At 48.8% G+C, this 24,800-nt stretch overlaps 1 protein-coding gene across 5 annotated transcripts in view; it reads left to right on the top strand.

Annotated features, from left to right (window-relative positions):
* Positions 1-17,151: 17,151 nt before the first annotated feature.
* The window catches only part of PAX8 (paired box 8), a 65,246-nt gene continuing 57,597 nt past the window's right edge, over positions 17,152-24,800 (top strand). For 3 of the 5 annotated variants that reach the window (XM_005212820.5, XM_002691400.7, XM_005212815.5), the window contains exons 1-2: positions 17,153-17,255; positions 17,598-17,704. In XM_005212820.5, coding sequence (XP_005212877.1) covers positions 17,680-17,704 — 25 coding nt within the window. In that variant the 5' untranslated portion in view covers positions 17,153-17,255; positions 17,598-17,679. Of the gene's footprint in view, positions 17,256-17,597; positions 17,705-24,800 lie in introns of all 5 variants that reach the window. The other 2 variants (XM_005212819.5, XM_005212816.5) reach the window with 1 other exon arrangement.

The raw sequence follows: 24,800 nt of genomic DNA, 5'->3' as shown, positions 1-24,800 counted from the left end.
TGGATTGATATTGTCACATTCTTTTCAAGACAAACACGTGTTTTAATACATCTCTGGAGTCATTGTGCCTTAATTAGAGAAGAGACCCATTTAGGGTCATTTTAAGCAAGCTGTTCAAGTGTTCTTCATCCTGGAAGCCAAAGCCTGGAGATACAAGGGTCTTGCCAGGGCTCCACTTGCCTTCCAGACGGTCTTCCACACTGACACCCAAACCAGTTTCAGGAATTAGAAGGTCTGGGGCCACGCCCTGGCTCCAACACTCATAGTTAGGGGCCCTTGGGTATGTTAGCCCATAAGCGCCTCACTTTGTTTATCTGTGAAACAGATCAGTACTCACTGCAGCAATTGTTTACCAGAGTGGTATGAGAAAGTGCCCTGTGGGTGATAGTCATTGTCATCATTCGTAGGAGCCTGCCCACCTCCCGATTCAGCAGGACACACACGGCAAGGGAGAAAAGGGGGTGGCTCACTGCACTCTGGGGTGCATGGCTGGGAAAATGCTAATGAAAGACTTTTATCTTCCATGTGCTTCACCATCTGGTAGGGAGGAGGAATGAGGCACTAAAATTTTGCACAGAAAACACACCTCTAAAGGAAATCCTGAGCTTACCCTGCCCTCTCCTGGGCCTGGAATGGTGTTGACTGACTGGGTGATTCCAGAAGGCAAAGCCACCCCTCGGCCTCCCACTTCCAGAAGCTTAATAGGATAAAGTGAGTGGGAATATTGACTGACTTCCTCTGGAGCACTGCAGGAGGAGCTGATGTCATAACAGCCCCCAGAGGATCCCAGAAATATGACAGGTTTATTGGGACATGAATCAGTGAATAGGGGGTTCTGAACATTTCTGCATTCTGGTGCATGCCTCCTTCCTCCTCTAACGTGGAAGTGTGAGTCTAATTCTAAGCTCATTCATTATTTAAGAGTGGGTATGTGCTCACTCGTGTCCGATTCTTTGCAAACCCATAGACTGTAGCCCACAGGGCTCCTCTGCCTACGGGATTCTCCAAGCAAAATTATTGGAGTGGGTTGCTATTTCCTATTTCAGGGGAATCTTCGCAACCCAGGGATGGAATCCACATCTCTTGAGTCTCCTGTACTGGGAGGCAGATTCTTTACCACTAGCGCCACCTGGGAAGCCCCATTCATTCATCATTTGTTGTCTATTCTGTATCAGACACTGCATGGAAAAAATCAGAGCAACCCCCAGTACCCCTTGCTATGTTCCCATCTCCTAGTTTAAGGAAATGAAAAGGGATTTGTAGAAAAGGAAGAGCTAGTTCACAGAAGTCAGAAGGTGAATCTTCAGAATCAATCTGGGAAATGGGATAACAACTATTCTTTAAATACAGGGGCTGCTACACAGAAGAAGGTCGACCCTATTCTTGTCTCCCTGGCCTTGAAACCTTAGGGCATCAAGAGAGGAAAGCTGGGTACAGGCCTGGTGATGGAGGAGACTCAGGTGAGCAGGGTGCTGAGAAGGCTGGTGGGAGATTATGAAGAAAACTCAGGTCTTGAGGAAGCCAGAGCTGTGAGGCAGAGGGAAGTGTGGGGTCAGAAGCAAAGACCTCAAGCTAGAGTCTCCCTTGTCTGCGTCTTATCTTCTCACTAGAGCCGGAGCACCTGGAAGGAAGGGGTCTCCTCTACCCAAGGTGGAGCCTGCTCTCCTCTTGAGTGAGAAATGATGGGCCTGGGCTTAAGCCATCTACGTGACCTTGGTTAATTTGCCTGCTGGGTCTAAGCATCAGAATCATCTTCTTAATACTAATCAGTAAGTGTCTGGAATTGACTAGCAGCTCAAGTCCTGTTTTTCTCTGAACTCCAGTGCCCTTCAGGTGGAGACCTCCTGTGGCTTGGGTAATCTCCAATACAGTTCAGATCAGCGATCAGTTTCTTCCAGATAGGAGCTATGTGCCTGTGCCTGCATACCAAGTCTCACTCTTTGTCTCACTCTTTGGAGGACGGCATGGCACTCCACTCCAGTATTCTTGCCTGGGGAATTCCTATGGACAGGGGAGCCTGGTGGGCTACCAAGGAGTCCATGGGGTCTCAAGGATAGGAGCTGTGACCACAGGAACTCAGTCCAGGATCCAGCAAACACCTGCCTTCCTTGTGGATTCGATATATCGAGGATCAGGCCCAAGACTGCAGAAGTGCAGAGGACCATGCCCCCTGGCTTCGGGGACTGAGGTGGACTGGGGCCACGCCAGCAGGGGCTTGGGAAGTTGAAGCCTCTGCTTCTGCTGGCCCGGGTCCGAGTCAGGCGGGGCAGCCAAGGGGCTAGAAAGCTGGCAGCTCCCTGCCCCCGACCCTTCCACCCTCTGTCTTGCCCAGAGGAGCACGCAACAAATGGGGGCGGGGGCGGGGGCGGGGGTGGGGAGTCGGCTCTGCCTCACCTTCCAGGGCTCAGCTCAAGGATGCTCGGTGAAGCTCCTGGCTCCTTATGATACTGAAACTGCAAAAGGGTAGGATCCCATGCAAATGAAGGCCAGTGTAGTGGAAGGCTGCTGCTGCTAAATCGCTTCAGTCGCGTCGGACTCTGTGCAACCCCATAGACGGCAGCCCATCAGGCTCCCCCGTCCCTGGGATTCTCCAGGCAAGAACACTGGAGTGGGTTGCCATTTCCTTCTCCAATGCATGAAAGTGAAAGGTGAAGGTGAAGTCGTTCAGTCGTGTCCAACTCTTAGCGACCCCATGGACCGCAGTCCAGCAGGCTCCTCCCTCCATGGGATTTTCCAGGCAGGAGTACTGGAGTGGGGTGCCACTGCCCTCTCTGAGCGAAAGGCTCAGATCAGATCAGATCAGATCAGTCACTCAGTCGTGTCCAACTCTGTGCGACCCCGTGAATCACAGCATGCCAGGCCTCCCTGTCCATCACCAACTCCCGGAGTTCACTCAGACTCACGTCCATCGAGTCAGTGATGCCATCCAGCCATCTCGTCCTCTGTTGTCCCCTTCTCCTCCTGCCCCCAATCCCTCCCAGCATCAGAGTTTTTCCAATGAGTCAACTCTTCACATGAGGTGGCCAAAGTACTGGAGTTTCAGCTTTAGCATCATTCCTTCGAAAGAAATCTCAGGGTTGATATCCTTTAGAATGGACTAGTTGGATCTCCTTGCAGTCCAAGGGACTCTCAAGAGTCTTCTCCAGCACCACAGTTCAAAAGCATCAATTCTTCGGCGCTCAGCCTTCTTCATAGTCCAACTCTCACATCCATACATGACCACAGGAAAAACCATAGCCTTGACTAGACGAACCTTTGTTGGCAAAGTAATGTCTCTGCTTTTGAATATGCTATCTAGGTTGGTCATAACTTTCCTTCCAAGGAGTAAGCGTCTTTTAATTTCATGGCTGCAGTCACCATCTGCAGTGATTTTGGAGCCCAAAAAAATAAAGTCTGACACTGTCCACTGTTTCCCCATCAATTTCCCATGAAGTGATGGGACCAGATGCCATGATCTTCGTTTTCTGAATGTTGAGCTTTAAGCCAACTTTTTCACTCTCCACTTTCACTTTCATCAAGAGGCTTTTGAGTTCCTCTTCACTTTCTGCCATAAGGGTGGTGTCATCTGCATATCTGAGGTTATTGATATTTCTCCCAGCAATCTTGATGCCAGCTTGTGTTTCTTCCAGTCCAGCGTTTCTCATGATGTACTCTGCATATAAGTTAAATAAACAGGGTGAGAGTGGAAGGCTAGGTACCTTTAATTAAAAGGAAGTCACCTGGAGCCCCAGCCAGTGGGAGGAACAGGGATCTAAAGCAAGTCTGCCATGCTGCTGGGGTGGTGGGGTTGGGGGATTGGGAGAGGTGGAGCTGAGCCTATCAGGCCTCACCCTTTGCTCAGGCCCCTCTTTTCATATCCCCACTCTCCTCCCCAAGCAAAGGAGGGGCATCCTCACCTGGCCTCTGCTAGGGCAAGGCACCAGGAACCTGGAGAAGGAGAGGGGCTTTTCTGTTCTTTGGAATAGTTCTGACTTTGTGCCCTGGCCCAACACCCTAGACCCAGCTCTCAAATCCCAGAGTCAAAATTGTCTAGAGGAAATCATTGACCCCAAGTGACCAGGCAAGTGAGAAATAGAGTCAGGCCCTCAGGACTGCCAGCATCAGGGCCATTCTGCTACTAGCTGGAAATTCCAAATAGCCATTAGGCCAGGAGTAGCGTGGCACCCCACTCCAGTACTCTTGCCTGGAAAATCCCATGGATGGAGGACCCTGGTAGGCTGCAGTCCATGGGGTCACTAAGAGTTGGACACGACTGAGCGACTTCACTTTCACTTTTCACTTTCATGCATTGGAGAAGGAAATGGCAACCCACTCCAGTGTTCTTGCCTGGAGAATCCCAGGGACGGGGGAGCCTGGTGGGCTGCCGTCTATGGGGTCACACAGAGTCGGACACAACTGAAGCGACTTAGCAGCAGCAGCAGCAGCAGCATCTACAGGCTTCCCTGGTGGCTCAGTGATAAAGAATCTGCCTGCAATGCAAGAGACTTGGGATCGATCCCTGGGTCAGGAAGATGCCCTGGGGAAGGAAATGCCAACCCAGTCCAGTATTCTTGCCTGGAGAATCTCATGGACAGAAGAGCCTGGCAGGTTACAGTCCATGGGGTTGCAAGAGTCAGACATGATTTAGCAACTGCTGCTGCTAAGTCACTTCAGTCGTGTCCGACTCTGTGCGACCCCATAGACAGCAGCCCACCAGGCTCCCCCGTCCCTGGGATTCTCCAGGCAAGAACACTGGAGTGGGTTGCCATTTCCTTCTCCAATGCATGAAAGTGAAAAGTGAAAGTGAAGTCGCTCAGTCGTGTCCGACTCCTAGCGACCCCATGGACTGCAGCCTACCAGGCTCCTCCATCCATGGGATTTTTCAGGCAAGAGTACTGGAGTGGGGTGCCATTGCCTTCTCTAGATTTAGCAACTAAACAACAACAAATAGCAATATATATTGTATCATATATAGTATACTTAGCATTATGTGTTGTTGTGTCGTAGATACACATAACAATACTAATAATACAGGTAATACTGATGAATATATTCAATGAAATAAATGGATAAAGTAGCCTTTATTTACTGTAAAGTTTGTATCAGTCTACAGTATTACTATGACTTCTAGGGTTTCAAAGTACTTCCACACACACCAGTTCATAAGAGCCAACCCAGTGAGATTAGTGAGGAAGATATCCTGAAGAACTTTCTACTGAAAATGAAAAACTATGGCATAGAGATATTGAGTGTTTTTTGCTCAGGACACATTTCTAGGAAATATTCCTTTTCATTGGGACTTGAAAGCCAGTACACTTTCCACCTCCCACTTCAATCAGTTCAGTTCAGTCGCTCAGTCGTGTCCGACTCTTTGCGACCCCATGAATCGCCCCATGCCAGGCCTCCCTCTCCATCACCAACTCCCAGAGATCACTCAGACTCATGTCCACCAAGTCGGTGATGCCATCCAGCCATCCCATCCTCTGTCGTCCCCTTCTCCTCCTGCCCCCAATCCCTCCCAGCATCAGAGTTTTTCCAATGAGTCAACTCTTCACATGAGGTGGCCAAAGTACTGGAGTTTCAGCTTTTAGCATCATTCCTTCCAAAGAAATCCCAGGACTGATCTCTTTCAGAATGGACTGGTTGGATCTCCTTGCAGTCCAAGGGACTCTCAAGAGTCTTCTCCAACACCACAGTTCAAAAGCATCAATTCTTCGGCACTCAGCCTTCTTCACAGTCCAACTCTCACATCCATACATGACCACAGGAAAAACCATAGCCTTGACTAGATGGACCTTTGTTGACAAAATAATGTCTCTGCTTTTGAATATGCTATCTAGGTTGGTCATAACTTTCCTTCCAAGGAGTAAGCGTCTTTTAATTTCATGGCTGCAGTCACCATCTGCAGTGATTTTGGAGCCCAAAAAAATAAAGTCTACCACTATTTCCACTGTTTCCCCATCTAGTTGCCATGAAGTGATGGGACCAGATGCCATGATCTTCGTTTTCTGAATGTTGAGCTTTAAGCCAACTTTTTCACTCTCCACTTTCACTTTCATCAAGAGGCTTTTGAGTTCCTCTTCACTTTCTGCCATAAGGGTGGTGTCATCTGCATATCTGAGGTTATTGATATTTCTCCCGGCAATCTTGATTCCAGCTTGTGCTTTTTCCAGCCCAGCGTTTCTCAATATGTACTCTGCATAGAAGTTATAAAGTTGGGGACACCAAGGCCCAGATAAAGCCAGTGACCTCCCCAACATCCCATAGCCTCAGTCTCAAGTCTAAGACCCTGTGTGTGTTAGTTGCTCAGTTGTGTTGATTCTTTGCCACCTCATGGGCTATAGCCCTCCAGGCTCCAGGCTGTGCATGGAGCCTGGCAGGAATTGTGCAGGCAAGAATACTGGAGTGGGTAGCCATTCCGTTCTCCAGGGGATCTTTCCAACCCAGAGATCAGACTTGGGTCTCCTGTATTGTAGGCAGACTCTTTACCATCTAAGCCACCAGGGAAGCCCAGCCTCCTGACTCTCAACCAATTCTCTCTCTCTCTTTTCCTGTCCTACATAGAGGCAGATATTCTTTATATAACTTTCCAACCACCCTCCCCCCTCCACTCTCTCCTGGTCATTGTTTCTCTGTTACTCAGTCACAAGGGTACATTCTGTGTCCAGATCAGAGCAGGATTTGAAATCCAAACTCCTCAGCAACTTTGAGTGCATGCTTCCTCTCCCTCCCATCAGCCCATCAATCACAGTCTGGGTCCTGGACCAACATCTCCGTTCTCTCTTGTCTGATCTGTCACCAGACAAACTTCTCCTGGGCCATTGGGAAGTTTTGAGAAGAGCCAAATGTGTCTTCCCTTTTGGGGGGACCCTTGGTCTGAGTCCTCCAGAAAACATAGGAAGATAAGAGGGCTAGCACTTACATTCAACCTGGTTTTCATAGGACTGCAACCTATCACCACCAGACCCAGGGTGAAACTGAGAGTCAACAGGTGACCATGACAATGTTTCCACCACCCCATCCCCATCATGCCTTCTCTCCACCTCTGACGCTCCCATCAGCCTGAAGGGAATTATGGTACCGGAGCCTCTCCCCGCCTGCAACCTGGACTCCTCTAAGTCTTTCTCACACTGCACCAGGAAGAACTTTCTAAAACAGGAGTCTGGCCACTCTTTCCCCACCTCCCCAACAAGAATCTACTTAGACATGTCCCTTGGCTTCCCTGGTGGCTCAGAGGTTAAAGCGTCTGCCTGGAATGTGGGAGACCAGGGTTCGATCCCTGGGTCAGGAAGATCCCCTAGAGAAGGAAATGGCAACCCACTCTACTACTCTTGCCTGGAGAATCCCATGGAGGGAGGAGCCTGGTAGGCTACAGTCCATGGGGTCCCAAAGAGTTGGATAGGATTGAGCGACTTGACTTTCACTTTCACTTTGCTTTTTAGGATACAGTCCAAATTCCTTTTGGACTCCTCTGATCCAACCCTGCACACTTTCCCAGTCCTATCCCTCAGCCCTCACCATACCTGTGCACAATCATGTGCGCACACAAATTCTATAATCACACTTTATTTTCCACTGCAGGCTTCCCAGGTGGCACAGTGGTAAAGAATCCACCTACCAATGTAGGAGACACAGGTTTCATCCCTGGGTAGGGAAGATCCCCTGGAGAAGAAAATGGAAACCCACTCCAGTATTCTTGCCTGGAGAATTCCATGGACAGAGGAGTCTGGTGGGCTATGGTCCATGGCATTGCAAAAGATGTGAACACAATTGAGCAGCTGAGCATGCACGCTTTCTTGCTATAGTGAATTTGGTTCCCTAAGAGCGCCTGCCAAACCCCCTCCCCCTGCCCCCAGTCTCTGGATCTTCACATGCATTATTTTTTTCTCCTATGTCAGATTATTCTACTTTCTCCCTTTTCTCTGTTTGATTGGTTCTACCTTTTCCTTCGGGTCTCTGCTTACAGGTCCTTTTTGAACAACTAAGATTTTGTGAGGTGCCCTCCAGATTTTTTTGCTGCTTATAATTCCCACTCTCCTCCCCACCCCATCACAGCAGGCAGCACACCTGCCTTCAGACCTGTCTGTTCATTCCACAGGACATGATTCTTGTTCTGGTCAGCATGGTATTCCCAGGTCTTGGCAGAGTACTCATCACTTAACAGATGCTCAATAAAGATTTGTACAATTAAATACATGGAAAGGAAGCACTGGGGTCACAGGAATAGGGACAGAAAGAAGGAATACGAAGAGGGTTGGAGGGAGGGAAAGAGAAAGGGCTATCTTGGTGAAGTCATCCAGGCATTATATTCAATATCATAACTGCTTCAAATCCATCATTCCTCACATTTCTTAAAAGTTTGCAGTTCACCCCACCCTGCTGATAGGATGTGAATATTATACGTATTTTTTTCTAAGTATGCAGAACCTGAGAATCAGAGTGGGTGAGTGACTTTCCCAACATCACACAGCTCAGAGCAAGACTGTATCATAAACTCAGGTCTCTCCCAACTCCTCAGGCTCCAGAATAGAGAGACTGAGTCCCAAGCATGGGAGTCCAGCTCTCTCTTGAATCTTGAAGGAGAGAATGTAACACTGAATTCAGTCACCCAATTTGACCTATGAAGGTGGCTTAGATCCCAGTGAGCAGAAATGCAATTATTCCCTGATTAGATTGGGGCAGTCCAAAATGTGCTTGGGAGGAAGAACATTCCCCAGCAACATCTGTACACCATGGAGGATGTCAATGACCCTGGATGAGGAAATCTCACAGGTACCTTCTTACTTCACCTGACCTGCTTACCTTCCATCTTGAAAGGGATATTCAAGGGTCATGAAAAGAGAAGCCAGACTAGGCTTGAAGGAAGCCAAGTAGTTCATCCCTATTTTAAAGGTGCCCACCCCACCCTGTGCTCCCATAATCCCACTTGTCAGTTTCAGTTTTTCCAGGAAAATATCCACATACATACACAAAGAGTTCATTGAACAGTTCTGATGAGAACCCAGATGAGTAATAAATATCCATCAAAAGGAGGACAGTTGCTTAGACTCTGTCCCATTCACATTTTGGACCCTGATGGAAAAGTTCAAAAGGACAAGGCAGAGGTGTCAGTCTTGAAATGCAAAGATGTTTCAGATGTTACTAGTGAATAAACACAACTTGCAGAGCAAAACACTTTCCGTATGCTACTAGGCAGAGTGAAACTTACTTCTGGTATGCTACTACACATGCTAAAACATACACTCCAAACAGAGGTCATTATTTCTACAGTTACAGACATTAGGTATGAATAGAAGAACAAATATTGAAAAGATAACAGGGTTACCTCGGGCTAAGGGCTGGAAGAAGGGAGACATTTATCATTTCTGTTTAAATTATTTATGACCTATTATATGTATAAGCTAAAAGTAAGTAAATAAAAACAAAGAAAACTAGAGAAGACACTGGCTTATCAATAAATCTGAAAGTGACAGATCAGATATCTCTGCCAAACTCCCCTCTCCCCACCCCACTCCACCCCGGCCACCAGGGAAGCTGAGGCCCATGCCTGCCCCTCCAGGAATGATGTCTTATGTTCTGGAGTCACAGGAACAGAGTCGGGGAGGAGAGTTCTCTGGTTGAAGAATTTGGCAGAGCTGGTCTGGTCTATGAGTGCAGTCTCAGGGAGCCCAGCGTGGGTGCACAGCCCAGATGAGGGGGGAAAGGGACAAAGCAGCTCACATGTACCTGGTGACCTTGTGCTCCGGTTTTCCCAGGAACCTGCAAGTTCAATTCTCCTCCCCAGTGCCATTCCCCCACTGCTCTTAGGAATCTCTCAGTGTCTCCTTGTGTCCTGAGTATGGTGACAGTGACACTACCCCCCGAGGTCCATGAGTAATACTCTCCATCACCTGTGTTGTGACTAGGTTTTTTGCTTTTGTTGAGGCAGGCATACAGAATCTCAGTTCCCTGACCAGGAACTTGGAACACACGCCCCCTGCAGGGAAGGTGCAGAGTCTTAACCACTGGATTGATAGGGACGTGCCTGTGACTAGTTTTATTTCCATTCTAGTAACCATTTCTGAGCATCCTTTGTGCTCCAAGTGCTCTGTCTGACTTAAGCATCATAACAATATGAGAGAAGTACCCTTATTAGTCTCAATTCTCAGACTTAGAAGCTTCAGCTCAGGGAAGTTGGGTGCCTGGCACAAGATCACGCAACCTGTACAGAGTGGTGCCAGAGCATCACATTTCAGCATCAGATTCCCAGCCTGGAAGAGAATGGTGACTCCTACCCTTTCTCTGTATGATGGAAGGGCACGTGTCAGGATCTGAGTGGGAAAAGATCCTTCTCTAGGACTATGGGGTCTCTCCCCCAACCCCCCAGAGTGAGCCTGAGAGAAGTGATTCTACTTGAAAAACTAAAGTTTCAGAGTAACAAGATGAAAGTTTGTAAGGAGAGAGGCGATGTGGATGAAGTGAACAGGAATCATCAGGCCCACAACTTCAAAAGGGAGGCATTAAGGATGAAAAAAAGGACATGCTACCTTACATAAAGACCACATGCCTACAAATGGAAAGAACTTTTTAAGAAGTTTCAGAAAAGATACAGATTTTTTTTTTAATTGGAGTATAGTTGGTTTACAATGCTATGTTAGCTTCAGGAGTATAGCAAAGTGAATCATTTCTAGGTTCTTTTCCCATATAGGCTATTACAGATTATTGAGTAGGGTTCCCTGAGCTATACAGTAGGTTCCTATTAGTGATCTATTTTATATACAGTAGTGTGTGTATGTCAATCCTCATCTTCCAATTTATTCCTCCACACCTCTCCCCCAGTAACCATAAATTTATTTTCTACATCTGTAACTCTGTTTCTGTTTTGTAGATAAGTTCTTGAGGATCTAATATACAACATGGTGACTAGAGTTGATAACACTGTTTTATATACTGGTGGCGCAGGTGGTAAAGAATCCGCCTGCCAATGCAGGAGATGCAAGAAATGTGGATTTGATCCTTGGGTTGGGAAGATCCCCTGGAGGAGGAAATGGCAACCCACTCCAGTATTCTTGCCTGTAAAATCCCATGGACAGAGGAGACTGGCAGGCTACAGTCCATAGGGTCACAAAGAGGTGGACACGACTAAGTGACTGAATACACAGACACACACACACACACACACACACACTCGCAAGAGAGTAGAACTTACATATTCTCACCAAAATAAACAGACGAATGAATGAGATGATGGGTGTGTTAATTAACTAGATGGTGGGAATCCTTTCACAGTGTATACATATATCAAATCACTGTGACATACGCCTTAAATATCTTATGATTTTATTTGCCAATTTTATTTGTCAATTATATTTGTCATTTATACCTCAATAAAGCTCAAAACACAGGGGAAATAAAAAGGGAAATCCATAGGTAGATGATTAACTCATTATTGCCACAAATGTGTTCTGTGTCCACACTTTGCTAAGTGCATGAAAACTCAGTTAGGGAGAAAGGTAAGACTCAATATGACTTCCACCTTAATTTTTTTTCATTCTTTCACTTACCTGGCCTGTCTGTAAATCTCGGCAGTGTAAATCTCATTACTAAGGGTCATGCTTTCTCCTATTAAGCCACTGATGGCCCCTGAAACTGACAAACAAAACAGTTTTTCTAGTTTGCTTCTTCCTAGTTTGTTCCGATAGCTTTCTTGGAGCTGTTAAAGCTGTTCTGCCCTGTAAACAGCCTGTGGGAAAGTGGAGGGAAGGCTGTCTCAGGTCAGATGAGCCCAAGTTCCCATCATGGCTCCACTGCCCAGCCATGGGATGATCCAGAGCAGCCACTATGCCCATGTTTCCCCAAAACTCAGTTTCGCTGGCTGTTGTGGAAAATAAATAGGGTTAAATGTAAGGCATTTGACAGTTTCTGGCATTTAGTAATACTTCGTAAATAATAGTAGATTTAGCCGTTGTTCTTAGAAGGAAATGCATGTTCAGCGTTCCATCAACATAATGGTGTGTCCCCTCCTCCTATGGGGACCAAAGAGGACCACATTGTTGGGACAACTGGAGCCTAAAGACCAAAAACGGAGAGGCCAAAGCTCTGCTCCTCCAAATGCAGGGGAGTCAAAGGCTGTAGAGTCTGTGGAAGAATGCAAGAGGTCTAAACAGGAAGAGAGTTTTGGGCCTAGCCAAGACCCAAAGCATGGCAAAGTGCCCAGGGTTACTCAGCTTAGAATGTGGGAAGCCTTCCAGGGGGCAGGCAGTGAAGGCTGGAGGCAAGAGGCAAGTTAAACCTTCCAACTCCTTCTCTACCCCTCAGCTTCTCCCCTCTCCTCCCACCCTATCGCAAGGGTCTCAGATCCTTTCATCAGGGCCCTGGGCACTACCAGGCTCTGTTCTATGGTTTGTGCCAACATCAGACACCTCTGGCCTTCCAAGGCCACAAAGAACAAAACCAACCCTGAATCTGATGAAAAAAGTCTCAGACCTGGTTTTTCCCCTTGGCGCCTCCCCAAGGACAGCTGTCAGGAGGACAGCCCACTTCAGTGCCCTGGCGTCCACCTAAGAGGATTCCTGTGTCCTGACCCCCTCTGCTCTGGGCTGGACTCTGGGGCTGGGCCAAAGGGAGGGCATTCCTGCCTGGTGAGCTGCACTTTTCTTCTGTGGCAGGAAAGTTCTCTGGCCCTGGGAGTTTGATCTCACCCTGACCACACCCTGGGATCCAGAACCTTCCTTTCTGATGGGAGGTAGTGTAGGTGCTGGGGAATGAGCGAACTAGGCTGGAGTGAGCAGAATTTCTAACATCTAAGGCCAGACCTGGGTCCCTTGTGTTTATTTGGACATTGAGTCAGCCACCTACCAGCTGGGTAACCTTGGAAATTGTACTTGCTTTTCCTGGGGCTCAGTATTCTCATCTGCAAAATGGGTGGCAAAGAACCTAGGTCATTATTTACAACTTTTTAAAATACTGTTAAAAGCAGGGGAAAAAAAATCTGACCTCTCTCTGCTTCCCCAAAGGAGATTCTTTCTTATTAAACCCTGAAAATATCAAGTCTCCCGCTCCTGACCAGCCCAGGTAGCAGCCACCAGGTGCTTTGGGGTAGGCAAAGAGCTCCAGAGACCTGTGCCCAGGACACATCTCCAACCCCCAAAGCAACTGGACAGATGCCAAGGGTGGCTTTTTCCAAACTGCCTTCCACTTTCCTTTCCCCTGCCAGGATCTGTATTTCTGGGTTTTGAAAGCCTGGAGGGTGGGGGGAGGAGAGGAGGAGTGCAGGGTAATTAATGATTGAATCTCTGGCACAGCCACCAGGAGGCCTCAGGGCATGCTGTTGGCCACTTCCTGAGGCATGGGGGACAAGGTAAAAATCCCACCTGGCTGTGACACAATTGGACAGGTCTGAGAAGTGAGGAAGGGGGAGACAGTGGTGCCCTGAGCACTTCTCAGGGCGTCAAAGCTCTGCCCTGGTGCCGCCCACCCCCCGCCCGCCCCCCCCCCCACACACACATATGCACTGACTCTGTTGTCCTTTTTCTTGGTCAGAAACTATTCATTGCACCCCTCACAGACACCCCAGCCCCAGAGCATTCCTTACACCCACCCTGTACCCACAGCATCAGCGCATGCTCACTGGCCCTTTGCTGCCCCACAGCTCACCTGTCCATCACCCAGTGGCTCACATGGCTGTTTGACGAATGCACAGTGCTGCTGGGAAAGGATGAAAGGAACCGACTTGCACAGCAAAATTTTAGAGGAGCTTTAACTCTGCCCTTCTTGGAAGTATTGCCCGGCCTTTGTTGTCTAATAATAATTAACTTTTGTACAGAGCTGCAGTTTTCAAAGGCCTCTTACGTTCATAATTCTATTCATCCTCACAGCAAGGCTAAGAGGTGGGTCTCACCCTCCTCACCCCCTCATTCGCATTGCTACCCCCACCCATATGCTACAGAAGAAAGTAAGATTCAGAGAAAAGGAATGGTCCCATTTCACACAGCCAGGGCTGACACGCTAGCCTTCTAACTCAGGGTAGGGAGCTGCTGTTTCTTTCCCAAAGGATGCTCTTTAGTCCTGGGATTGTTTACCATGTAGGGGAAGGTGGCATAGAGGGTAAGCAGGGGGCAAGGATCTCCCCAAAGACTGTTGGGGGCTGGGCTCTCCTCCTCTGGATGGAAGAGGTCTTGGGTCCCCTCACCTAGGATATAGAGAGGTGATAGGGAGAGAAGCCTGTGGACCACTCTGGGGTTCAAGGACCTGAGCCAGCAGGTTGCAGAATTCCATGTGCACCCAACCCAGAGACAGTTTAAACTCTGAGCTTCTTATAAAAGACCCCAGACTACCTTTCTTCCCTACTATTAGCTGACATGACCAACTCATTCTGGTTTCCCCACGACAGTTGGGTGTTTTAGCACCCCAAATCCCACATCTAGGGAATGTCCTTGGTCTCATCCCCAGCTGAGTGGATTTCAGCTGAACTGTGGAAAGACAGACCCCCTTTGGAAGGTTCAGTGGATCAACTTGGAATTTAAAAATCTCAGAAGACTCACGGGGGTTAGGCAGCCACCTGGGATGTATATTAACGTCTTGGAATGTTGAACCACAAGACAATTCATTTCCACAAAGAAACACTCAGATCTGTGGCCACATCTGCCAGATTTTTAAAGGAAACCAAAGTTAACTCTCTCTTCCCTATTGATTTTCATATCGGCAACTAATTACATTTTCTTGGGAAAACACTGTGTTTAAAAAATCATAACTGGGTTTAAACCACAGATTGCCAGATGATAGTCTCGGTGTGAAAGGCTTATGGACATCAAATCTGAGAAGGGCAGGAGAAGGTGTTGGGTTTTGAAACAATGTCCTAAATTTTCCATTGCTCTGAGCATCTTAGTCAGCATGCTAAATTTATTTGGAAATTGTAATTACATCAAAGGAAGGCTTGAGATGTTCATGCTTAGCTAAAAGGATCATGGAATTTTCCTGTTTGAGAAAAAAACTGTGATAAAAGCCATTTAAAAAATTATATGTATATAATTATATATATATATATATATATATATATATATATATATATACACACACAAACTTTGTAAAGCAAATGGCATGCATGCACCGTTGCATCTGACTCTTTGTGACCATGTGGTTTATAGACCTCTAGGCCCCTCTGTCCATGGAATTTTCCAGGCAAGAATAATGGAGTGGGTTGCCATTTCCTCCTCCAGGGGAACTTCCTGACCCAGGGATCAAATCCAAGTCTTGCATCTCCTGCATCTTTTGCATTAACAGGTGGATTCTTCACCACTGCACCATCTGGGAAAATTATATATGTATATATATATTTTGTTTCAGCTTCTTCATTTTGCAAAAAGTCAGGATACTGGTTAATAACCATTTCCTTGGCCTTGGTTGAAAAGAATTAGAAAGTAGCAGGGAACCCAGGCCTTATTTCCCATTGTAATTAGAAAGCAGAACCAGACCCAGAGGCAAAGGAGCTCACTGTGTTCTCACTGCCTGTTGGCTCTTGGCTTTGGAAGAACTCGTCCGTGGTGCCTCCTCCTGGTAACCCACTGTCATCCCAGTCTGAGGGCGGGCTGTTCTCAGGTGTGCAGATGTGCAGATTAAGTTGTCATATTAAAATGAATTTTTTAAAACACGAACTCACAACTGGGACCTGAATGTTTCAATAACTTGCTGTTTTTGTCCTCTGAGAAATTTTTCTAAAAGCAGAGAGGGAGAAGGGGCTTTGTTTTGCTGAACAGGAGGAAAGCATTGGCAAGACTGAATACGTGCATTTTTAAGGTTATTGGTACCTGTCAGCCCCTCGGCCTGGACAGATCTTCTGAGGTTTGCAGAACTGTTTGGGTGAGGGCTTGTCAGGCTCACCCTGGATGGAGCACTGCCCTCCCCCAACCCCAGGCAGGAGGGGAGCTTGGGCGGACAGTCTCTGAGAGGCCTCCACACTCCACAGCTCCCCTACAGACAACAGGGCAGGCACCAGAGCAGCAAACTGGCCGAGGCAAGGCAGAGGGGTCTGTGGGACCTATACCCAGGTCCACTTTCATCCCGACACCCTTCTTTTCTCTCTCTCTCTAGGGTGAGAGTGGATTTAGGGGGAGGTCTGACTACAGAAGCAGAATATCTGAACATTGTGAAACCACAGAACAATCTTAAGTAACAATTTTCGAGAAGCACTTAAAACAATAAAGCACCAATTGTTTTTTGTTTCAAGTCACATGTAGGGGTGGAGGATCCATTTCAGGACATACATACTCTTTTTCTATTCATAGAATGATTCATTTCTGCTAAATCCAGAAAAAGCAAGGCTGGGCAGGAGGAGGAAATGGATTAACCTGAAAGCTTTTGTGGGGTGTGTGTGTGTGTGTGTGTGCGCGTGTGTGTGTGCTATTCAAACACGTGCACACACACTCCTGCGTTACCCGTTTTCTCTGCCTCATCCCTTCCCTCTCACCCCAGTGGCTCTGGCCTCTGCATCCCAGAGCAGCCCTTCCCAGTTACAAGCATCACTCTCCCCCCAGCTGTAACCCTGAGTCCAGAGCAGGCCTGAGTGTGGGAGCACCCTGCTGGCGCTGTAGGACATTGGTTCACCCACACAGCCATCCCTGTATCTGCTTCCTCAACAGAAGAGGAGAGCAATGAAGGGGAGGAAGTTTTCGCCCCCACCAAGGGCTTCTCATTTCCACCCAGAGAGCCCTTCTTATCCAACCCTTCTTACCCCTGCTCCCCTGAGGCTGCTGATTCCTGCAGACAAGTCAAAGGTCAGCTCACCCTGTCCCTTTCTAACATACTTCCAGGTTGAGTTGTAATCTAGGCAATCTAGGCCCTCAACTAGGCCTGTCCTCTGAACTCTTCCCCCAAGTTCAAATTCCTCAGGGAGCAAGAAAGGTGGCGGGCTTCACTGGCCCCAGAGGTTCCCAGAGACCCCTGTCCTCAAGCTCTAAAGCCTCCATCGCACACTCCTCAGATCTTTCCAGGCCTGCTGAGTTAGGGCTCAGCTGCTTCTCTCTCCTCTCTCCACTGGAAACAGAAGCTCCAGCGAATGTTTCTAACTCCTGAGTCCACTCAGCCATGTCCCCCTTGCAAAATCCTCCCCTTCCCGCACCCAGCCAGCCAATCGGAGGCCTGCGAGCCTCTCCAGACCCATCTCTCCGGGCCCTGGCGGGATAAAACCGGTCGGCGATGCCGGGTGGATGGGAACAAACTTCGGAAGGAGGAGAGACACGGGGTCCAGGGCACCCTCGAGGGCGGACCCGGGCAGTGAGGGCCTGTGGCCGGCCGGCCAGGTATGCCGCCCAGGGGTTGGCTGAAAGCTGAGTGGGAGACAGGGGTGATTCGAGAAGGGAAAGGGTCCCAGGAAGCCCAGCAGCCTTTTCTCTCTCAAGTTAAACTGGATGAGGCTGGGGCAGCCGAGAGGAGGGCAGCGGGTTAGAGTTTGGCGCTGCCCAGCGGACCCCAACGCCGGCTCTTCCGGACGGGCGCATGGGTTAGGCCGGCCTGAGGTTGGCCACTCTTCGCCTGAAAATCCTGCGACCCCTGCCTGACGATGAAAGCCTTGGGGTAAGGCCTGGGGAGGAGGTCTAAGGCGGAGGGCCGGAGTCTCATACCCGTGCCCCGGGTCTGTGCAGGGCAGCGGCGTGGCGGCAGGCGCGGCGCGGACCTGCGTGAGGAAGCCCTGAGCCCTCGGCGGGCTGCGAGCGACTCTCCGGGATGCCTCACAACTCCATTAGATCCGGTAAGAACGCGGCGTGGCCGGGGACCCCCGGAGCCCCCGCGTCGCTGTGCGTCCGTGCGTGCGCTCGGGTCGGTGGGGCTCGCGGCTCACTGGACCCCTTGCGTGGGGGCGCAGCTGGGAACGCCTCGGGCCTGGCTCTCCGCAGCGGCCGCCTCGCCACTCTCTTGGGCCCTGAGGTCCCCCCTCGGCCCGGCGGAACCGACCTCCCCAGGCCTGGGTTTCTGCGGACCACCGTGAGGGGCGAGGAGCTCTCCGTGGGGTCAGAGGAGTGTCCTTCGTGTCCCATCCGCCTTTCGCCTGGCCCGTCAGAGTGGCCATCCTGCGCGCTCTCAGGCCCTACGCCGCGCCCCTGCTGGACTTGCAGCTCCCCTGCTCCCGACCTCTAAGCCCTGGTCCCCGGGTGCGCGCAGCTGTCTCCTGAGGCTCCCCGGGCGGGACCCTGAGCCCCGCGCACCTCTCCAGCCCACACGAGAGGAGCCCGCGGTCCGGGGCCCGGGAGCCGTGAGCGCACTGGAGGGCTATCGGACTCCTTGCTCAACACCGGTCAGAAGGGGACCCGCGTGCGGGGCATCCGGCCGGGCGAGGACTGAGCCCTCCGCGGGCCGAATCCCGCTCCCCACCGGCATCCGGGTCCACGGCCTTCAAAAGCGCTCGGGGTCCATAGCCGCGGCGCCGACTCTCCGCGACCTCCGGGCTAAGGTCGGGGTGGTCTGTGCCAGGAAGGAGCCGCAGGGCTGGGGCTGGTCGGCACAGTGGGCATGGCCCGCCGGGCGCTCAGCAAGTGTGGACAGCGAGCCGGAGTCACGGCCCGGCCCACGGTGATGGATGGAGCCGGGCCAGCCGCGGGGAAGGCGATTTATGGGGCCAGGGCGCAACGCTATCGATTTGGGCCGGTGGAGTGAAAGGAAATCAATATTTCAGATGAATTCTCGGCGAATATGAAGTCCCGCTCGGCAAGCGGGACATTTGTTATAATAAGGAGGGTCGCATCGGGCGCTGCGCGCGGCTGAGATCTCAATTTAGCCCAGAGCGCCGCGCTGCTCCGGGACTGGAGGCGGAGGATCCACCCGCACAGGCGCGGGGACCCGGGTGAACGCCCGAAGGTTTCTCTTTCGGGTTAGCTCCACCACCGGAGACTGAGTCAGCAGCACGCTCCCTCCCAATCCCGGTGCCCGGAGGTGAGCGAGGCCACCGCGGTCCTGGCCCCGCTCTGCGGGCGCCCGGCCTTCGGGGGAGCGGAGTGGAAATCTCACCAATGCTCCCGGGAGCGGCGGGGTCGGCGAGCCAGGAGACCCAGCGGAGCGCCTGGCTCTCCTTACTCAGCGCCCAGGCGTCACAAAAGCTCCTTGACCACTTTCTGGGACCAGGACCAGGTTTTGGTCTGTTAGTCTTTAGCCTAATGCGGGTATAACGACACACGTCACCCTCGCCTCGGAATCAGGACTGGTCTCCCAAGCCGAGCGCGCGGCGCGGCGTCAGGTGCCAGATCCCACGCCAGGCTGGTTCCTCAGCTTCTGCTCCGCTCCGGGTTTCTTTCTACCCAACCCTTAAGCCACCGCCGACCTTCCCCTGACCGCTCTGGCGATGATAAGAGTGGGTGCTCTCTCTCGGTCCTCGAATTTACAGTCCTGGACCAGACCTTTTCCTCTCTGTCGCTGCGTGAGAAATGACGATATCGCGGTCCCTCGGGTTGGCTGGATTTTGTTTTCACTACTGATTGTCATTACGGAAGCGCTCGTTAGAATACATGGAAATCAAGAGGGAAAGAAGAAAGGGCACAATTTATTTTTACTTTATTTTTAATCAGCCCCAAACCCAGATGAGGAGACCCTGCTTTTCCATTAGCTCGGAAGCAATCGCCCTTGGGTTTGGGGAGGGAGCGGTTTCGCCCCTATCGCAGGCGGGGCCTGGGACGGAAGTATATTCTCTGTCTAGAGGGGACTTCTTCAATCCTCTCCCCAAAACGAATAAAAAAAAATAAATCTGAGAGAGGGAGAAAGGCTTTCTCCTATAGTTTAATTTAATGCTAATGAAACAGAAGAAAATTGTTTAAAGCATAGCTCAAAAGATTCAAGGCTGTCCCCTGTTTCTTTTCCAAATCCTCTCTAGGTAAATCTGAGTGAGAGACCCTCCGTCTTTCTAATCACTTGACACCATTGTCTGTATTTAGAGCTAAATTCACAAGCTGAGCCCTCCAGTTTTTTATAAGCCCATTTCCCTCATTGGTCTTAGAGATTTCCTTCTTTCTCCCTTTCTGAGTTCATGGCTCTGCCTGGACTTTGCCTGGAGAAGCCTTCTTGAAGCTTTTCCCTGGAGCAAAATGGGGCGAAGGCGGCCGGCGGGACGTTTTCGCGGGAGCGAGGCCCAGCGCACCTTTTCAGATAAAACGAAACGCGCTGAGAAAAGTTTTGCGCGGCCTCTGCCGCCCCCGCCACTGCGGCTCACCCCCGGCTGATCTTGCTTCGCAGAGGGATCTTTAAAATTTCCTTTTTCCTCCCTACTGTTTTATTCTGAAGGGATGTGGAGAGCGAAGAGTGAATGAGTCTGATTTGCCGATGGTCAGCGATGGGATGAACGGTCCGTAAAATTTTTTTTGTAGCATCAAGGAACAGAGATCCTGAGCAAGAACTTTTCTTTAAAGAGTAAAAGATGCCACATAAGTATTAGAATGTAACAGTACTACATGCGTGAGGAAGAGGGCTCAGTAAAAAAAAAAAAGCAAGCAGGTTGTTATTAAAAGTTATGCACAGTAACTTTTCAGAAATCCTCTTCCCCCAACTCCTGAAAATATATTATTCAAGAAGATGCGACTTTCCATTAAGGAAATAGCGTTTCTCTAACTTCCTTAGATCACAGATGGAAAGCCCCCCATACCCTCCTCTCGGTTTTAAAAAGGAGCAAAGGAAGCCAAGAAACTGTTTTCTTTCCAGGTTTCTTGCCTGGGTTGAAAATAAGGTCTAGGGATGAGAAAAGGTCTTGAGGAACATAAAGAGGTATTGGGGTTCCTCAATTCATCTTTGTTTGGAGATGGTCCATCCTCCAACCCTCCTCCATGCAAGTTAATTAGGAGATAATTTAGCTACCTTGTGAATTAGTTTTAAGATAAGTATCTTTTCAAGCTTTGTCACTTTAATTGCCCCACTGATTGATAAGAAGTAATTATTTCTAATTGACACTTTTTTGATGTCTATTGGAAGCATTTATTTGGGACATTTTCGGGGTGGAAGGAAAGTTAATTAATTTTATCAGTCTATACCCAAAAGGACTGTACCTAATTTTACTGAAGAGCACAAAGGAAGTGGAGGGAAAAAAAAATCAATCTCAGAAATTTAATTATTAAGAGATATTTTGGTTCAGAGGAGAGCACCTACCATTATAACTACATGTCAAAACTTTCTATTTACGGCCTCGAATCTTGAATTTTAATATGGCATGTGTTTTATGTGTATGCCTTTTCCCAGGAATATACATCCCTTTATATACTGACTTCATTTTGGAGGTTACTCAGCTTTGTAATTAATTTTTGTGAAAAGTAAGATCAAGGGAGTTCAGTACACTCAGAATAAATGGTATCATTTTTGTAAGAGCAAATTGTAAGAAAGATTTACTAACCGTCATCCTTGCTCTGTAATTATTGATAGAGTTGGGTATAAAGGTGAAACTTTACTTACAGTGACATGACTTTTCATACCTAAACCTCAAACCTTGGAGTAAACAGTTTAATCATTCACATCCCCTAGAATGTGTTCGTGTGAAAGAAAAAGAAGGGAGAGACTAAAGAGAAAAAGAAAGACACTGAAAGGAGACAATGAGGGAGGGGAGCCTAGAAGGGAAGAAGGTGATTGGAGAGGAAAAAGAAAGAACTCATTTCAGAAATGAAGGTGGCCAGGTACTTGGAAACTTTGCCATTCAGTATAAGGAAATCAAAATTCTACTTTAAAACACGTCCTTTTGAATATGATCTCAACCACAGTCCCTAACCCCTCACCATCACCAGAACCCCCACTTTTTCATGCATAAAAAGGCAGGATCTTTGGGGAGTGGCTGGTCTGAATTTGGGGTGTCTAGATACCAAAGTTTGGATTTGGTGCCCACGAAAAGGAAGCAAGAAAAGAGACATTGTGCTCTGGTGGCTTATAAAAAGATTTAAGTGTTGTTTATTTTTATTATTAAAGCTCCTGAGATCGTTCCTAGTTCTGAACCCACAATCTTTTCCGTGGATTGACTTGTGACTCACTGACATAGGAAAACATTTCCACATTAATCCAAAGTGGAGACAAACGCTCCCGGACACCCACACGTGCCTGAAATCAGAGCAGTTTCATCAGACAAGATACTGTCCTGTCAGGTTCTGTTCAGCCAGTGCCTGTTGCCATCATTTATGTTTAAAATCTTGTCTGCTTTTAATGATGTTTCTCCCAGATTACGTGGAGCGACAAGAATGAGGAAACATGTTAAATGAAAAGAAATTTAAAACTTACAAACAGCAGATAATATCGCATACCAACCTCACTATTAGTGAAACTGAAATAATGTATAAATAATGCAAAAAAAATCAGCAAGGGAGAGTTTAGTAATGGAAAATTCCCCTGCAATTAAATGAAAGAGTAATTTAGTGGAGATATGCCTGGATGAATTAGCATTTATTAATTGGTTCTCATAAAAACAATTTGTGTGTGTATGTTTGGGGGGAGAGTGTTTAAAGTATGGATTTTTCATGGGAAAAGTTCCTCAAATATTCATATCAAATTATGTAGCAATCACAGTCTATTTTGTGAAAAATTCCAGTTCTCTCACTGGCGAATTTCACCTGCACACAGAGAGAGTAGGGGTAAGGAAGAGAAACTCCTTGAGATCAAAAGAAGGAAGCGAGGTTCCTTTTTCTCTTGGGACATTTTCGGGCATGAAACCAGCTGGCAGAGCCGGCTCTGCTTGGGAACATCCAAACCGGGTCCTGAGAGGACTCCCAGGTGACCCATCTCCTTTGGGACATGACTAAGAAGCAGAGGAGGCTGCTCAGTGGCTCTGCCCACCGCAACCCCACCCCAGTCTGCTCCAGCATCCTCACCAGCTCAGGCAGGAACTGCAGTTTGTAATCTCAGCGAGGAGCTTGCTAGGGTTGACTGATGCGGGGATGTGTTTACTTTCTCTCGCCACAGTTGGTCTGTCTTCAGTTCTAAGCATTTTAAAGCTGCTCTATTTATCAATCCAAGAGGTACTGACTTCTCAGTTGCGCTGAGAAAGCTTTGAGCTCCGAGGTTCTGAGTACACAAAGAGATAAAAGACACAATTTCATTTAAGTGGGGGGAGATGATTTTAAAAGGAGGGGGGAGGGGAACGTGCCCCTCCCATTCCAGGCTACAGTTTGCTTTTGTTTTAGTTGAGATTGGGCGAAAGACTGTGTCTCAGCCCCCAGGAGCCTTCACTCCCTTCAGAGATACAATTTGGGGGTGTAAAGCTCCGTCAAAATAGAGGAGGATGCAGCCTCCCACTCAGAGCTCTTTGGTGGGGAGGATTCTTTCTAGAACACCTTGGCTCAGGTTCTTTTGGAGATGGAGTTAAAAAGACATTCTGCCTAGGAAGTAGGTTCGATGCCTGCTTCCAACAGAGGTGCTAGGTGTTTCTTTTTTGGAAGAAAGAGTATAGAAAGCACAGTCCAAAGGTCTCCTGGTTCCTGAAAACTTCACCCTCCCAAGGGAATCTCGGTTCCTCCAGTCCATGGTGAGTGACCCTAGGATAGAATTTCTGGATCACGGTGGAGTGGGCAGGAGCATCCACAATTCCTTATTTATCTGTGGTCTTAATTATATACTGGGTTGTCCCTGGTGGCTCAGTGGTAAAGAACCCACCTGTCAATGCAGGAAATCCAGCTTCGATTCCTGGGTCGGGAAGATCCCCTGGAGAGGGAAATGGCAACCCTCTCCAGTATTCCTGCCTGGAGAATCCCATGGACAGAGGAGCCTGGTGGGCTACAGTCCTTGGGATCGCAGAGTCGGACACGACTGAGCGACTAAACGTGTTGTGTTATGTTTAGTCACTGAGGTCCAGAGTCAGGGCTGACAAGTCTTTGGGGGTTTCTTAAAACCCCTCCAGACCCCTCCCTTGGTCAGGTGGGCCACATGAGCAAATGTCTCTTACCGGCACTATGGATCAGAAAAATCGTGGTAGAAAGGTTTCTGTTTTAAACCACCGTTGGTCACTGAGTATGGGCTTTACTTTGACTGGGGCTTCTTCCCCACGAAGGACAAAGGGCCTGGGTACACACCAGTGTCTCCTTGCCGTGGCATGTCTCAGATCAAAGGGAGGAAAATTCAGGGATCCTCCAGTGACACGTGGGTCTTGTTTCTGTGTTAATGCTGGAGGATACTCCTGAGGTCCTGAATCCCATGGAAAATGCCAAGGATCATCAAGGCTCCGCACAGCCTGCCCACAGCCGCGGCAGCTCTGCCCATGCCTCATTCATATCCAAAGAAAGAGATGCACCACACAGTGCTGAGCACGTCGTGGCACTTAGTGAGCCCTTGGTAAATGCAAGTTCTGATTATTTTATCTCTGAGGGCTATTACAGGTGTGGAATTCTGCTGGGAGAGAGCATATCCATCATCTTGTTTAATTCTCAGGAGCCACCAGGCAGGTGTGTTACGGACATTTTTACAGAAGAGAGGAGCACTCGTGCTCAGTGAGGCTGATGTGTCTGCAACTCCCTTTCCACTGCCTTCTTTCTCGAAGTCCAGCTCATCAAAACTCCCCGAATCACTAGATGGCTTCACGCCTGCAACTCTATTGGGAACTTAGGCCAGCATCTTGGGTCAGGAGGCTCAAGGATTCTTACCAATAGAGACAGATAGAACCATCAGTCTGTTGGCTTGGTTTCCTTATCTCTGTCCCTAAAGCTCCAACTCAGTTAAAACAGACTATTCTCAGTCTTCCCATCTGCAAAATGGGGGCAGTGGTCCCTATCTGGATGTCCCTCCTGGAGGTCCTGTGAGGAGGAAGAAGATGGTCAGCCACTCAGGAAAAGCAGAGAGAGGGAGCTTTCTTTTAACACATCCCCTCCAGTGCTGCCATGTTTCCACCTGCATCAAAAAAAAAAAAA

Source organism: Bos taurus, chromosome 11, assembly GCF_002263795.3.
Source record: "Bos taurus isolate L1 Dominette 01449 registration number 42190680 breed Hereford chromosome 11, ARS-UCD2.0, whole genome shotgun sequence".
Taxonomy (NCBI): domain Eukaryota; kingdom Metazoa; phylum Chordata; class Mammalia; order Artiodactyla; family Bovidae; genus Bos; species Bos taurus.
This window is presented reverse-complemented; position numbering and strand designations above follow the sequence as displayed.